This window comes from Eretmochelys imbricata, chromosome 24, assembly GCF_965152235.1.
Source record: "Eretmochelys imbricata isolate rEreImb1 chromosome 24, rEreImb1.hap1, whole genome shotgun sequence".
NCBI classification, from domain to species: Eukaryota; Metazoa; Chordata; order Testudines; family Cheloniidae; genus Eretmochelys; species Eretmochelys imbricata.
In genome coordinates, this window is record NC_135595.1 from 5,370,996 (window position 1) to 5,387,926 (window position 16,931).

Genomic DNA, 16,931 nt, shown 5'->3' on the forward strand with positions numbered 1-16,931 from the left:
ATCCAGCGGCTTGGGTGGAGTCGCTCCAGATTTACACTGCGCTACTGGAGGTCATTTTCCATGCATTCCAGCCCAGCTGCCTGCAAGGCCCAGTTGGCAGCTGGAACCAGCTACTCTAATGCTGGGAGGTGAGGAGTACCAGCCTGGCACACAGCAGCCTCAGGACCAGGGGATGGCATGCAAAGGGCAACTTTGCAGCCCTTGTGTCCTGGCCACAGGAGGGAAGTGGTGGAAACACCGTTAAAACTATGTTGGACATTAGTACTAGACAGCAATCCTGCATTGGCCAGGGTGACCTGTTGGGACTTGTCTGTCTCCTAGAAGCCAGGGTTTGCGATCAGAAAGCTGTCTGGCTCACCACACCCCCTGAAATCACGCCAGCCGCATGACTGCAGTTACAAGACCATGTGGCTTCCCAGACTGGAACTGTTATCTTTTGAAAGTTGGACCTTTGATCTTTGCTGGGATTGGGGCAGATTCTTCGCTCTGCCAGGAGCAGAACCTCCTTTCTCCCCTCCCCCGCCCCTCTTGTGTTTGTTGACAGCCAGTGACTCACTGTTGCCATGCTGGAGAGAAATCAGATTACTTATTCATAAAAGCTGGATTGTGTGTGTGTTGCCCTGGCTGCAGAGTGAGTCACCCGCCTGGCTGCCTTGCAAACCAGTGAGCGTTGCTTCTTTCTAATTAGCTTGGGAGGGAATTTTGTCTAATTTCAGACAGGATTTGATAGCACCAGATTAAATCAGGGCTCATGTGTATGGGTGCTGGGTGCTTGACCCACACGCAGCTCCGCCAGTGCCCCTCAATCCTGACATGCAGGCCCCCCTGCTGTACCAGTCCTGGGCTCCCCACATGGCTGATGCTCCTCAATCCCTGCGCACAGTCTCCCCACTATTCCAGTCTCGGGCTCCTCTCCACACAGCTCTGCCAATGCCCCTCAATCCCGACTCGCAGCCCCCACCTGGCTATAGCCGCCCCGAGCCTCCTTTCAGTCATGTGAAGTTGTGCGGTGGTGAAACCGCTGAATCTGATTTGATCTCCAGATGCAGGATATGGGGTGTGCACCGCAGAGGTGAGAAAGGATATGCACTGCAGCCTGCCACCTGGGGCATGACCTGCCCTGACACGGCAGCCTTCCTGGGACCACTGCTGCGCCTTATCACTCTGCAGGGCCGGATCCTCAGATGCCATAAGTGGGCACAGCTGTAGTGAGCACCAGGGAACTGTGTCCTCATTTGACCAGCTGTGGATCATGCCCGTCCCCCTCCCCTGCTCTAGCACATCATGAACCTGCATGCTGGAGAATTGCCAATGCCAAGCATTCCGAAACCAGGAGTCAAGCCCCCCAAATCATGAGATTTTAAAAACATAATAAATGTGGGGGTTCTTTTAATTGCCTTCTGGGGTCAGAGCCTTTAGGAGTCATAAGCTCCTGGGGGCAGGGACTGTCTTTTTGTTCTGTGATTGTGCAGTGCCTGGCACTATGGGGTCCTGGGCCATGACAGGCGCTACCATAGTGCAAATAATAAATAATACTAATGTTTTCCAGCTTTTCTCCACATCTACAAGGGCTAGCAAAAAAGTCCCTAAGATTCTCACCTAATTACAGGCCTCCAGGAGCTGGGGCTTTAAGAAAAATGCCAACTATCATGAGACTGGTGATAAAATCACCAGAATTGGCAATGGTTGTATTTTTTTAAAATATAATAATCCCTAGCTCTTATCTAGCATTTTTGAGCCATAGCTCTCAAAGCGCTTTACAAAGAGAGTCAGTATCATTATCCTTGTTTTACAGATGGGGAAACCGAGGCACAGAGCGGCGCTGTGATTTGTCGAAGGTCGTCCAGCAGGCTGGTGGCAGAGCTAGGGGTAGAACCCATCTCTCCTAGGTCCCAGCACTAGGCTGTACTGCCTCCTAGGGGGAAGGCCAATACAAGCTGGCATTTATGGGTCCATGGTTACTTGGCTTGCAGCCCCCCGCATGCTGCACACTCACAGACGTGCAGTTGCGAGCCAGCTGTAAATATCTGCCACGGGGAGTAGCACACTCTTCTCGTGCTTCAGAGTAACAGCCGTGTTAGTCTGTATCCGCAAAAAGAAAAGGAGGACTTGTGGCACCTTAGAGACGAACCAATTTATTTGAGCATGAGCTTTCGTGAGCTACAGCTCACTTCATCGGATGCATACCGTGGAAACTGCAGAAGACATTATATACACACAGAGACCATGAAACAATACCCCCTCCCACCCCACTGTCCTGCTGGTAATAGCTTATCTAAAGTGATCATCAAGTTGGGCCATTTCCAGCACAAATCCAGGTTTTCTCACCCTCCGCTCCCCCCCACACAAACTCACTCTCCTGCTGGTAATAGCCCATCCAAAGTGACCACTCTCTTCACAATGTGTATGATAATCAAGGTGGGCCATTTCCTGCATAAATCCAGGTTCTCTCACTCCCTCACCCCCCTCCAAAAACCACACACACAAACTCACCAGGGAGAGTGGTCACTTTGGATGAGCTATTACCAGCAGGAGAGTGAGTTTGTGTGTGTATGGAGGTGGGGGGGTGAGAAAACCTGGATTTGTGCAGGAAATGGCCCACCTTGATTATCATGCACATTGTAGGGAGAGTGGTCACTTTGGATGAGCTATTACCAGCAGTAGAGTGAGTTTGTGTGGGGGGGCGGGCGGAGGGTGAGAAAACCTGGATTTGTGCTGGAAATGGCCCAACTTGATGATCACTTTAGATAAGCTATTACCAGCAGGACAGTGGGGTGGGAGGGGGTATTGTTTCATGGTCTCTGTGTGTATATAATGTCTTCTGCAGTTTCCACGGTATGCATCTGATGAAGTGAGCTGTAGCTCACGAAAGCTCATGCTCAAATAAATTGGTTAGTCTCTAAGGTGCCACAAGTGCTCCTCTTCTCGTGCTGGGAGGCTCACTCCGACGTACCCCTAGAGAGCACCCAGTCTCCTCCACTTAGCCCTGCTGCTACCCCCCTACCCTTAACCCACCACCCCTTAAATTACTGGGAGAGTCACAGAGGGCAGCTCTGGTCTCCTGTCATTTGTGCCCACACAGCGCCTCCGTCTTAGAGGGATTTTCTCTCCTGCCGGGGTCTTTAATGGGCAGCCTCCAGAATGCAAACCATCTCGGTGGAGCGAGGGCCAGAGGCGAGTCACAGGAAAGCCAACCCCAGGCCACCAGAAATCCGCAGGCAGAGCCCCAGCCCGCCCCACCCCATCATGAGACTGGCTTGACACCCAGGAGATTTCTCTGTCTTGCTTCTGTGTGTGAGTTGTATTTTTATAGAGAGGGCAATTACTGATTGTTAAACCAAGGTCATAATTATACATTTATCAGCTATCTTTGCACGTGTGGGTGTCTCTGTATTGGCCATCTGGTTTTTTGGGCCTGGAGGAGCTGCTGGCTTCATGCTTCCCGCTTTTTCTCTGCCCCCCCCCGCCCCTGCCGCTGCCCCTGCCCCTGCCCCAGGGGAGCTGGGATTTGAAAGACAAGAAGCGGCCGCGTGCGAGAGGGAGGAACCCAAAGTGCACGAGCCGCAAGCCGAGGGGAGGGAAGAGAACGGAGGCAGAGTGACCACCCCGTCAACCAATGAGACACGAGGAAGCCTCGTGGCGTCATGGGCTCACCCTCATTGAGGACAGAGCGGCGGCAGATTAACCCCTTCGAGGGCGCCGGGCGGGCTCCCGTCCTGCGCAGCTGCTGCAGATAAGGAAGGGGGGGGCGGCTGGTTGGTTGGTGCAGTGGGTAAAGGGGGCAGGTCGTGGGGGGCTGCCCCCTGGGGGAGCACTGGGTGGGGTAAGTCATGCTCAGCGACGGGGGGGCTGGGGTGGGGCTCCCCTCCAAACGCTGCCTCTGCAGGAAAGAGAAGCGGTGACCCAGGGCGCCCTTCTCCCCCCCCCCAAGTGACCCTGCCCCATTCCAGGCCCCTGTGTGGGGCGGGGGAAAGGGCAGCTCCTTTCCCCTTGCTGTCTGCTGGGCGCGGGAGCCGAGCGCCAAGCAAACCCCTCTGTCCCAGAGCCTGTTCCTCGTGGGCAGAGCCGGTCAGCCCCAAGCCCCCTTATCCAGTGTACCCCAGAGCCCCTCCTCCGTCTCCCCCAGGCCTTTACCCCTCCTGAGCCCCACACGCTGCCACCCCCAGGCTGTCTCTTGTCATCGCCAGCTACGTTGTGACAGCGCCTGGGAGCCCCAGTCGCAGAACCCGGACCCCCGTGGTGCTAGGGGCTGTACAAAACAAGGATAGTTCCTGCCCTTGATCCCATCAGGCATTTGGATCTGCCCCCCGCTGCACAGGGACTGGGCCATAAGTATCTAGATAGCTGCCCTCTGAACCGCACCCCACCCCCCGACAGCCTTTATCCCATAGGCCCCCCCCCAGCACCTGCCCTTCCCGTGCCACCAACCTTGCCCTCCTTTGCTAACGTAATCCCTGCCCCGATCCCACCTGTGTAACACTGAACCCCCTTTGTCCCTGACCCCAGCCAAGCTCCCTCCACCCCTGAGCTTCCAAGGCACAGCAGAGTGTAGCAGGGGCCCCTCCAAACTTTCCAGATGCGTGAATCTGAGAGGGGCTTTGTTAAAGGCAGGGGTGCCATAGGGGAGGGCGCTCCCTGGCTCTTCAAGGTGTTGTCCAGGGGCGGGGGAGATGCCTGCTCCAGTGCCGGATCAGAGCTGCCATCTTGCTCTCATCTGGGCTCATCCTTGGCCTTGCATTCCTGGGCTGGAAAGAGCCTGGAGTGCCCCCGTGGGAGGCAGAGCACAACTGGCTAACTCTCGTGCGTGTCCCCCCTTGCTCTCCTGTGGTATCCATGGGAGGGGCTTGCACTGAGCAGCGTGCGCAGCTGTACACAGAGCAAAACCCTACCAAAACAAACCCCTCTGTGGCACGCCCTGTTCTCCTGGGGAGAGAAGCAGAGAGAACAATGGATATTAGTCCCATTGCTTAGTGCATGACTGGAAGGGGGTGGAGTGAAAGAACCTGCATGGAATTGATTGAGCAATAACCTTCCCTGCCCCTAAAGGGCACTGGTGCTCGCTGGGGCAGTGCCTTCCTGGATTGACGGTGCAGGAGGGCTTCAGTAAAGCTGCCTGTTTTTCATATGGGAACCTTCCCTATTGGTTAGCGCAGGAGCCTGGCTGACAAGGCGTCTTGCGTTCTATTCTTGGCTCCAGAAGGGGGTGTGGTCTAGTAGTTAGAGCTGGGGACTGGGTACTAGGAGACTTGGGTACTATTCCCAGCTCTGCCACTGATTCATTGTGTGACCTTAAGCAAGACACTGCACTGCCCTGTGCCTCAGTTTCCTCCATCAGATAACCTTTGTAAAGCACTGTGAGAGCTAGGAGAGAGGAAAGATGGGCCAGTGGGTTCAGGCCCTAGCCTGGGACTCAGGAAACTGCAGTTGAATTCCCTGCTCTGCCCCAGAGTCCCATTGTGACCAGGGGTGAGTCGTTTAGCCTCTCTGTGCTACAATGGGGATATTGGCACGGCCCTGCTGCACAGAGGATGTGAGGATAAATACATGGAGGAATGGGGAGGCCCTGACAGTGATGGGGACCAGGTGTTATAATTTATTATTGCGATGGCACATGGGAGCCCCGCTCACAGACCAGGGCCCCATGGTGCTAGGACAAACCCAAAAGAGAGAAGGACCTTGTCTAGCTAACTAGCCAGATCTAGGGTTAAAAAAGTGCTATAGTTCTCAATCGTTCCAGACTACTGTACCTCTTTCAGGAGTCTGATTTGTCTTGTGTATCCCCAAGTTCCGCCTCACTTAAAAACGACTTGCTTACAAAATCAGACCTAAAAATACAAAAGCGTCACAGCTCGCTATTATGGACAATTTGCTGACTTTCTCCTTATAACCATATAATTATAAAATAAATCAGCTGGAATATAAATTTTGTACTTACATTTCGGTGTATAGTATATAGAGCCGTATAAACAAGTCTGTATGAAATTTTAATTTGTACTGACTTGGCTAGTGCTTTTTATGTAGCCTGTTGTAAAACTTGGCAAATATCTAGATGACAGGATGTACCCCCTGGAAGACCTCTGCGTACCCTCAGGGATACACATACCCCTGGTTGAACCCTTGCTATAGAGGGTTATTACTCTCGTAAGCTGATGAGCGAAGACTTCCCCGACTGGGGAGAGGGAGATCAATCAAGAAGGAAATTGGGATTCGGCTTCCTGCACTAGGAAGGCACCAATTCTGTGTCGCCTCTGGCCCAACAGGTCCCTGGCCTAGGTGTCATCACTGCGTAAATATGGCTAACGTGTCCCCCCTGGGGACGATGCTGCCCGCAGCAGGCTGGTCCTGAGATCAGTGCAGTCCACGATGCCCATGAATGGGGTGGAGGAGGCAGCCTCAGCTGCTGCTGAGGTGGGGGAATCAGTTGCCACCCTCTCTAGAGGAAGAAGCTGGCTGGATAGTTGCTTCCTACTCTGATCCTGCTGCCAGGTTGGAGGGGGAGAGAAAAGGGGGGGTCCCGTTGTCCCTAGAGATGAGCCCCCCTGCACCCACCCACACGCGCACACAGCTGCTTTCTCTGTCAGGACATTGGGCTATCCTTATCGTCCACGCTCTGTGTATCAGCTGCTGACATGCTGTCTGAACCCAGCTGAGCCTGATGGGACTGGGACTCAAAAGCTATCTAACAAGCTCTAAGAACAAGAGGACTTGTGGCACCTTAGAGACTAACAAATTTATTTGAGCATAAGCTTTCATGGGCTACAGCTCACTTCATCGGATGCATGCAGTGGAAAATACAGTAGGACGATTTTATATACACAGAGAACATGAAACAAGCTCTGCCTGCTAGAAGCGGCTTGGGCCTGGTCTGAGTGACAGCAGTGGGAGGGGAGGGGAAATGTCCTGGTCCTGCCCCCTGCCCTGTGCATCGTCTATGCTGGCCCACCACCTGGTCGAGATGTATTTAGAGACAGCAGTCAGATCTCCTCTCAGCCTGTGCTTTGCCAGGCTCAACAAGTCAAGCTCTTGTAGTGTCCTCTTGTAAGACTGGTTTTCCGTTCCCTGGAGCAGTGGTTCTCAACCAGGGGTACACGTATCCCTTAGGGTACGCAGAGGTCTTCCGGGGGTACATCAACTCATCTAGATATTTGCCTAGTTTTACAACAGGCTACATAAAAAGCACTAGTGACGTCAGTACAAGCTAAAATTTCATGCAGACAATGACTTGTTTATACTGCTCTCTATACTATACACTGAAATGTAAGTACAATATTTATATTCCAGTTGATTTATTTTATGATTATATGGGAAAAATGGGAAAGAGAGCAATTTGTCAGTACTAGTGAGCTGTGACGCTTTTGTGTTTTTATGTCTGATTTTGTAAGCAAGTTGTTTTTAAGTGAGGTGGAACTTGCGGGTACGCAAGACAAATCAGGCTCCTGAAAGGGGTACAGTAGTCTGGAAGGGTTGAGAGCCACTGTCCTGGAGCATCCTAGTAACACTTCTCTGTGGCTGCTCCAGTGTGAATTCACTCCTGAGTCCCGCCTGGTTTTATTACTAGACCACACTCCTTGCTTTGATCCGAGTATCTTGCCAGCCTCCTGCTCGAACTAGGGGCTTGTCTGCTCTTAAAATGCTGCAGCGGCACAGCTGTGGGACCGGGTGTGGATTTTTCACATCCCTGAGTGATGTAGTTATACTGACCTAATTTCCTAGTGTAGACACAGCCTAATAGACCACTGCTAGTGCTTGGAAGAGAATGCAGGACTCCTGACTCCCTGAAGCTGCCAGATCTGGGCAGTAGAATCCGGGAGTCTTGACTCTCACTAGCCACTGGACCATGTCCCCCACTTTAGGGGGTTACTGTGTATGCTGAGTGGCTGCCTCACCCCAGCACCCACAAGGTCCCTTGATGCCATGACCTGGCCTGGCACAAATCTGGTTTGGGATGTGAGGTGTCTCTAAGAGCTTGTCTACACAAGGGGAAATTGTTGCAGAGTAGCCTGGCTGTGAATTTAAAGCACAGTAGCTCTCCAGGTGGACGCTCTCATTCCAGCAGGAGGGTGCCTTTTTCTGGCATAGCTTAATCCACTTCCAATGAGAAGTGGGCTGCTTCGTATTCCAAATGAGCATGCCCACATGAGGTTAAAGCAGGTTAAATTCACACCTTTTGTTAATTCGGATAAACTTTCCTGGGTGTCTCCCTGTAGGAAAGGCCTTATTCTGGAACAAGAATGTCCACCTGGGGGGCTATTCTGGTCAACTACCGCACGTAAATAAGCTCTAACTCCTTGTGTGAGCACTCTTATTCTGGAGGCAGGATTGCCTAGTGGATAGAACACTGCACTGGGCTTCAGGAGATCTGGCTTTGCCACCACCCTGCTGGGTGACCCTGAGCAAGTAATTTCCCTGCCCTCTGTCTCAGTTTCCCTACCTGTAAAATGGAGACCATGATACTGACCTCCTTTGTAAAGTGCTCTGAGATCTACTGATGAACAGTGCCCCAGAAGAGCTAGGGATTGCTATTTATTATTTTTATTCTGGAACAAGAGTGGCACTTCGCAGTTCAGTTTAAACCCCGTCCAAAGCAGCAAAAACTAAACTGCAAAAGGTGCTCAAATTCCAGAATACTCATACGGGGATTATACCACTATCATTAGAGCTGTTTAAATTCACATCTGAACACATCTCGCTATAACTTTTCCCTTGTGGACAAGCCCTTATTTTAAACATCGCCTGTTCTTCCAGGAGCCTCTGCTCCTTTAAATAATCAAAGCAGGGGGCTGGCCCTATTTTGCCTAGCCGCTCCCACTCCCCCATCTCCTACTTCCCAAGGATATTTGAGCCGAGATCCGTGCGAGTGACTCAGACTGTCAGTACCAGAGAGGCAGACGCAGACGTGGGGAAGGCAGCTCCAGAGATCTGAGTCACCGACCCGTGTTCCCGTCTCTCTGCCAGGCTGTGAACCGCGATGGACACCCCATCTCAGAAGAGGGCCACACGGAGTGGGGCGAGTGGCACCCCACTTTCTCCAACCCGCATCACCCGCCTGCAGGAGAAGGAGGATCTGCAGGAGCTCAACGACCGGCTGGCCGTCTACATTGACCGGGTGCGCTCGCTGGAGTCGGAAAACGCAGGTCTCCGGCTGCGCATCACCGAGTCCGAGGAGGTGGTGAGTCGCGAGGTGTCGGGCATCAAGTCGGCCTACGAATCGGAGCTGGCGGATGCCCGCAAGACCTTGGATTCCGTGGCCAAGGAGAGGGCTCGACTGCAGCTGGAGCTGAGCAAAGTGCGGGAGGAGTTCAAGGAGCTGAAGGCACGGTAAGTCCCAGGGCAGTGCCCATGCTAAGCAGCGGGGCAGCTGGTAGTGGAAGAATTTCCCTTTTCCCCCCTTACCAAGAATGGGGCAGTCCCTAGAAGCTGGAGTGGGAGCAACCAGAGTTGGCAGCCTTGGGAAAGAGGCCACAAATATCCTGAGGCTGCGGGCCAAGCGAATAGCATGTTTGTAATGTGTTTGGCAAACAGTGAGGGACTGGAGGGGGGAAAAAAAACAATCCGGAGGAGGATGGGAAAAATCTCTAACCTGGCTGGGATGTTACTGTGGAAGCGGGGGGGTGGGGGTGGGGATGATTCTTGGCTCCCCCCCACACCCCCCCAGCAATAAATTGCTGCATGATGGTCAGTGTGTAAATTCAGCCCTGGGTGTTCAGGGGCCGGCGCCGTCCTTGGAGGGGAATTGTCTCGGCAGCTGTCCGCTGGTGTGGAGAGATCCTGATGAAAGTGCCTTTAATAACGTGAGGTAGAATTAGCAAGGGATCTGATCCGAACTCCCAGGCTTCAGAGGGAGTGGAGAGGGTTCGGTATCCGAATCTGAATCTAAACTCTGCGTCTGGCCTCCGTTTCTCTAATAGGCTGGACGCGGTGCCCTAGATCCAGTTGGCTCTGAATTTCCATCTTGGGGCCTATCTCTATCTTAGATTCTCTCTCTGAGGCTGCTGAATAAGCCAAGCAGTAATTGATCTAGCTGGCCCAGGTGTAGCTGGCCCTGGCTCTCCAGCTTGGAGATCTTGCTTGCCTGGCATATTCCCCCACTCCACCTTTAACAGATTTTTAAATGACTGGCTTGTGCTGAGCTGTCCCTGTTACCTGACCGGGGGTTTTCTGTGCGTTACCATGCGAGATGCCATGCGGGAGGGTCTTTGGGAATGGGCTGGAGCGCAGATCCATGGCTCTGCTGAGCCTCTTTCTATTGCCCTGTGTCTCTTTCGAAACTAGCCTGGGCCTGCATAGACAAATGGGATTCAAGGGCTTGGATTTGGGGTTAACTCTTGGTGTGTCAAACTCACCTTCTTATTGCGGCGCTCTGGGGTGTGATGGGAGCCCCCCTGGTTCTGCCTGACTGGTAGCTTCAAAGTCTGTTCCTCCCCTCCCTATATTGTACTTTCCTTTCCCCTGCTGCTGCCAAACTTGCCTAAACCCCCCTTTCCCCACCCACGCACCTCCCTGCTATACTAGACTTGGCATCGGGGAGCTCAATAGCACCAGGTGGCATTCTGCCCATTCCGACGAGCTGGTTCCCTCCCAAGCTTTGGACCTTGGCACCCAACCAGCAAGGGTTGCCTGGGGACTTGGGTTTCCCGTTCTGTCTCTCCTCAGCCCATGCTGCAGAAGCACTTGTCCCCAGTGGGCGGTGGTGAAGGTCAGAGGGATCCAAAGGAGGTTGGGAGTGGCTCCTGTATCTGGAAAGCTTCAGAGCCCTGCTGTTTCACTCAGTGGTCCTGATTCAAAAGTCGTAGACTCCCATTGACGTAATGGAGTTTGGATCAGAACATGACCCCCTTTAGGGTCTTCAGCTCTGGCGTATTCTGGTCTCTGCTGAGACCAGATCCTTGCTGGGCAACAGGGGACACTCCCATAGGGCTAAGTCTGCTGTCTCCATCACGCTCCCACCCACAATCCGTTCCAGGGAGCGTAAGCGGGATTCGAATCCAGGTTTGCATGACGGCAAATAAAGCACGTCTCCCATTCCTGCATTATATCTGAAGCGTCTTACCTCCCTGGCTTTGCTATAAAGGAGTTTGTTTTCTAAAAGACCCCCAAAAGGGGAGCCTGCCATGAATAATCAACCCACTCAAAGCGGGAGGAACATTTTACAGATGTCTTTAAAAACTGTCCAGGATTTTATATTTAGCTTCCTGTGTCTCTCCCCAACCATGGATCCGTCTCTAGATAACTCTGTGGTCATCTCTGTGCTAGAACTGTAGCTAGTTCTGAATTTAGATCCTAGAGACTCGTTGCTATTTGGAGATGGATTTTGAATGCAGGTTTCCGTGTGCTGAATGTCTGTGTCTGTTTTCCCCTGGCTGTGGGCATGCCGGGATGGGGGAGGATTTTGACGATAATGGGGAGGAAGAGATTTTGCTCCTACAACAGGAGCCATGTTTTCTAAAGGTTTTGCAGCCTTAAACGTTAAAACCATCCCCTCGATCTTTTTCTTAAGCCATCCATTACAATAATGCCCAGCCTGCAGCCAGCTCCTGCTGCTGTGTGGCTGTTACACAGCTGCCCTGCTCCACTCCAGAGATGGCTGCATTGCAGTGATCCCTGTATATAATCTGTACGTTCTGTTGCTCACTGGAATGGAATGTGCATTCTTGAAAACTGGATGGTGCTGCTGCCATTCTCTGACACAACAGACCCCCTTGGAAAAAACTCCCTTCCCCGAGGGGTTTCCCAAATGATCACTCTCCTGTTCTGAACCTCGTTATCAAAAGCGACTGTTGGTGACTCAGGCCATTTATCTTGAAAGCTCCCGCTCCTACCTTTCTTTGTGCTTGGAGAACAGGCAGTGACAGTGGTTACCAAGAGACACCAAAGTGTTGTGATGTCTCAAACAGAGACCTGTGAATCAGCAGCGAGAGTAAAGAACAGGGTTTATTTCCCCGGATGTCAATATTGAATTATTCATTTACTACTTAGAGTTACTGTACCGGTTACTGTCAACATGATGAATTCTGGGAAGAGCTTGATAATGAATGTAGGGGTGGGTGAGCATGGAGGAGTTGTGTTGGGTTTCAGGAAACTTTCTGATCTGAAAAGTCCTCGTAATGAGCGGGATTTATTGCGTTCTGCTCTGATTGCTTCCTCGGGGCTGTGAAGTTACTCAGAGGGAGGCACAAGTTAAATGAATCAAAACAACTCCGCTTTGGGGAGGCGTTCCGATAGAAATAGCATTTCGTGCCTCTGTAGCGTGACTCCTCTGAGGTTCTCAAAGCACTTTAATACACCGCCTGCAAGAGAGGTAGTTACTAGACTCACTTTACACATGGAGGGAAGCTGAGGCACAGAGCTAAAGTGACTGGTTCGAGGCCCTTCACTAAGCTGGGAATGGAGTGCAGGGGTCCTGGCTCTCATCACCCAGCTCTAACCACAGACAATATCCAGCGTCTCCTTTGTATGAGAGAGATCTGGGTTGGAAAGAGCTCTGCTCTGATCCATGCTAAAAGCGGGAGGTGTAGGCTGTTTGTTCTGAGCAGCCTTTCGCGCCGATTTCTGGGATAAAGATATTTGGGTCCGGTGTTCAGGGAGGCCTCCGTGAATTTACCTTCGTTTCTCTTCCTGGGGCTACTGGCTTGGAGAATAGCTGGCCTTCGTGGCGGCCCCATAGAGTTGACTGAATCCCCTACTACGGCTGGGAAGGGAATTCCATAGGATAATCTTTTGTGGCAGCTCTGGATTGGGCAGTCAGGGCTCCTGGTCCCAGCTGGGGCACTGTGACCTACAGAACAAGTCCTGTCCCCTCTCTGTTGCTCAGTTTCCCCCTTTGTAAAAGGAGCCGGGGACAATAACACTTACCCAGGTCCCAGAGGGGGCTGTGAGGCTGGACTCATTGGGCAGGACAAGGAAGTCAGGCCCCTCCTGCAGTCACTATTCCCATTGCTAAAGGGGTGCAACATGCTACCAGCTGAGAACAGGTTCTGAGCTTGCTTTGAGCTGGGGTAAGTGGCTTCACAACGGGACGGAGGTTGGAGCCCATTGTCTGAAATACTCTGAGCTGCCCTGGTGGAAGATTCTCTAGGAGCACGACTAACCCAGTCCTCGCGCGCATTCAGTCTTGTATCTAGAGCTGAGGAAGAAACATTTCCTTGGTATCTTCCCCCACCAGGCTCCCCGACCTCCTGTGTGAGCGTTATCTGGGCCGAGCAGCCACTGTTCCATTAGAAGGGCTGGTGCGATAGTATCTACAGCATGGGAGAGATGACGAGAGCAAGCCAAGTGTCTAAAGGCTGGTGGTTGTCAGCACCCAGCGTCTCATGCTCATGAGCTCTGCTTCGGGTGTCTCATACCCCAGGCTGGTCAAGGCACTAGTGTGGTGAATCCACCTGGCAGGGCGTGTCAGGAGAATCATAGAATCATAGAATATCAGGGTTGGAAGGGACCCCAGAAGGTCATCTAGTCCAACCCCCTGCTCGAAGCAGGACCAATTCCCAGTTAAATCATCCCAGCCAGGGCTTTGTCAAGCCTGACCTTAAAAACCTCTAAGGAAGGAGATTCTACCACCTCCCTAGGTAACGCATTCCAGTGTTTCACCACCCTCTTAGTGAAAAAGTTTTTCCTAATATCCAATCTAAACCTCCCCCCCTGCAACTTGAGACCATTACTCCTCGTTCTGTCATCTGCTACCATTGAGAACAGTCTAGAGCCATCCTCTTTGGAACCCCCTTTCAGGTAGTTGAAAGCAGCTATCAAATCCCCCCTCATTCTTCTCTTCTGCAGACTAAACAATCCCAGCTCCCTCAGCCTCTCCTCATAAGTCATGTGTTCTAGACCCCTAATCATTTTTGTTGCCCTTCGCTGGACTCTCTCCAATTTATCCACATCCTTCTTGTAGTGTGGGGACCAAAACTGGACACAGTACTCCAGATGAGGCCTCACCAATGTCAAATAGAGGGGAACGATCACGTCCCTCGATCTGCTCGCTATACCCCTACTTATACATCCCAAAATGCCATTGGCCTTCTTGGCAACAAGGGCACACTGCTGACTCATATCCAGCTTCTCATCCACTGTCACCCCTAGGTCCTTTTCCGCAGAACTGCTGCCGAGCCATTCGGCCCCTAGTCTGTAGCGGTGCATTGGATTCTTCCGTCCTAAGTGCAGGACCCTGCACTTATCCTTATTGAACCTCATCAGATTTCTTTTGGCCCAATCCTCCAATTTGTCTAGGTCCTTCTGTATCCTATCCCTCCCCTCCAGCGTATCTACTACCACTCCTCCCAGTTTAGTATCATCCGCAAATTTGCTGAGAGTGCAATCTACACCATCCTCCAGATCATTTATGAAGATATTGAACAAAACCAGCCCCAGGACCGACCCTTGGGGCACTCCACTTGATACCGGCTGCCAACTAGACATGGAGCCATTGATCACTACCCGCTGAGCCCGACAATCTAGCCAGCTTTCTACCCACCTTATAGTGCATTCATCCAGCCCATACTTCCTTAACTTGCTGACAAGAATACTGTGGGAGACCGTGTCAAAAGCTTTGCTAAAGTCAAGAAACAATACATCCACTGCTTTCCCTTCATCCACAGAACCAGTAATCTCGTCATAGAAGGCGATGGAAGCGATGGTGCTACTCATAGCTCTGTTGTCAGCAAACGCAGGCTTGGTGATGATCTGGTGCTGGGGACGTTGACTCGCTTAACAGAGATGCTCTCCCCTTGCCGTAGATACAGCCCTGCTTCCTTCCAGGGCTGGAGTCTCTAGTTCTTGCTGGTGAAATTAACACTGGAGAAAGCCCAGTGTTAATTTCACTGTGCGTTGACTCAGGCCAGGAGCTGAATGCTAAGTTAGTGCTGCTTTCTAGCTCCTTTCCTCAAGGGTCTTGGCTGGTGGTTTGGCAACTGTTCACCGAGCCTCCCGACAACTTTGTGCAGTAGGAGATACATTATTGAACCCATTTTAGCAATGGGGAAACTGAGGTAGAATAAGGCTCAGTGACTTGCCCAAACTCACTGATTCTGTCTGGAACAGGACTCATCAGTTCTGACTCCCCCATTCATCCCCCTGCCCCTTGCTCTGATCATTAGATCACACTCCCCTCCCAGAGGTGGGGGTCTGGACCCAGGAGTCCTCGAAGTCCTCTGCTCTAAATGGTAGGCCACACTCTCTCCTGAAGGCATTCCAGTCCATTGAATCTGCCCGGTGCAGGCAGTGAGAGTATAAGACCAGGTCTACACTAAAAAGTTAAGTCGACCCAGCTGCATCAATAAGGGGTATGAAAAAGCCACACCCCCCGATCAACAAAGTTACGGTGACATTACTCCCAGTGTAGACAGTACTGGGTCCAGGGAAGAATTCTAGCTACCACGTCTCGGGAAGGTGAATTAACAACAGTGTCGGGAGAACCCCTCCCGTTGCTGGAGAAAGTGTCTACACAGTGGTGCTGCCGTAGTTGTTTAAATGTAGACAGAGCCCGCTTCTCGGTGCCCCTGCCACAGCCCTGCGTGGACAGGTACGGGGGGGGCGGTGTCTCCCTGGCCTGGTTTGCCCTGGGGCACTCGCTCTAGTGTGAGCAGTTTCCGTGCTCCAATCCCCGTGCCCTGCCGTAGAGGGTGTGGCTTATCGCTGGGCTTCCAACAACATCTGGGCAGGGGGTGGCACATAGGGTGACCAGATATCCAGATTTTATAGGGACAGTCCCGATTTTTGGGTCTTTTTCTTATATAGGCTCCTATTACCGCCCCCCCCCTCCATCCCGATTTTTCACATTTGCTGTCTGGTCACCCAAGCTGGCACGTGCCAGAGAGATCTCGTTGCAGGGTTGGGCTCTCCCAGTGCGACTGATGGTGGGAGACGGGCCGCAGTTGGCATGCTGGAGCTCCGAGCTGCCCTTGCTTAAGGCAGGCGCACAATAGGCGCCTTCTTAAGGACCAGGGCTGGGCCCGCTGCATGGAGGTGAAAGGTGACGAAACAATAGACCACAGTGCAGCAAGGGCTGGGTTATGATTAACTACTTTGCTCAGGGAGGCACAGCAATCATGCATCCCTGGGCAGCTTTTTGCCATTGCCTAACTCTTCCCACTCTCCTGGCAGTGCCCAGGTAGCTCTGTCAGCCAGAGCCCTCGTACAGACTGGGTAGGGGCATCTTCTTCCGGCTCTGAGCAGGGCTGGGTGGCGTGTTGGTGAAAATGCCAGGGCCCAGTGGGTGCTAGCAGTCCAAGTGGCAGGGGCTGCACCTGTGCTGGAAGAATGGAGGCAGCTGGAGAGAGCATTGGAGAAACATCCCATAGATTATGGCCTGGCACAAGGCAGATGGACACACGCTTGGCCTGCACCAGTTCAGGACACCAGCCAGAGCCCTGTCCTGTGCTGGTCTCTGGCAGGAGCTGCCTGCTGGACTGTTGCTCCTGTGCTGGGCAGAGCTGGCTCTGGGGTGGGGCCAGCCGCACGTGTCCCTAACAGCCAGGCTTGCCTGCCTGCCCCAGCAGCCTGCTGTTTTCCAACGGGCCAGTTGCGCTCCAGGGCATTCCTGGCAGCTTGTGATTGGGTGGTGGAGTGGTAGTCTCCAGGTGGTTTGGATTTAAAGTGTGAGATCACGTCAGGCACGAGGGCTTGGCAGTGCTGGGGCGGCCCATGTCTGACTCACAGCTGCAGGCGGCAGCCAACGCCCTTCCCCTCCTGCATCACACGGCCTGGGATTCATGGGCCTCCCCTATCGTGCCCAGCCAGGCTGGAAGGATTGCAGCCAAAACACGCACCCGCCCGGTACCCCTTAGATCTGGGCCCCCTTCATGCCACCCGCTGTGCCACGTCACACCCGTGGTCCTGCGCTGTGGTCCCTGCCCCCACGGTGGCCATTTTCTCCAGCCCCGGCCTGTCCGTGCCTCTGAAGGACGGCCATGTCTGCACTGGTGCATCCTGGGAAAGCC

General features: G+C 52.8%; 1 protein-coding gene and 1 long non-coding RNA gene across 2 annotated transcripts in view; one reads left to right on the top strand and one right to left on the bottom strand.

Moving 5' to 3' along the window:
- Positions 1-7,434: 7,434 nt before the first annotated feature.
- Positions 7,435-16,931, top strand: part of LMNA (lamin A/C) — a 60,492-nt gene continuing 50,995 nt past the window's right edge. The window contains exon 1 of the mRNA XM_077841664.1: positions 7,435-9,318. Coding sequence (XP_077697790.1) covers positions 8,969-9,318 — 350 coding nt within the window. The 5' untranslated portion in view covers positions 7,435-8,968. The remainder of the gene's footprint in view (positions 9,319-16,931) is intronic.
- On the bottom strand, positions 11,914-13,094 carry LOC144279960 (uncharacterized). The gene is made up of 2 exons (XR_013348707.1): positions 12,853-13,094; positions 11,914-12,287 (listed from the first exon to the last, which is right to left on the bottom strand). It is a non-coding gene; the product is annotated as an uncharacterized LOC144279960 (long non-coding RNA).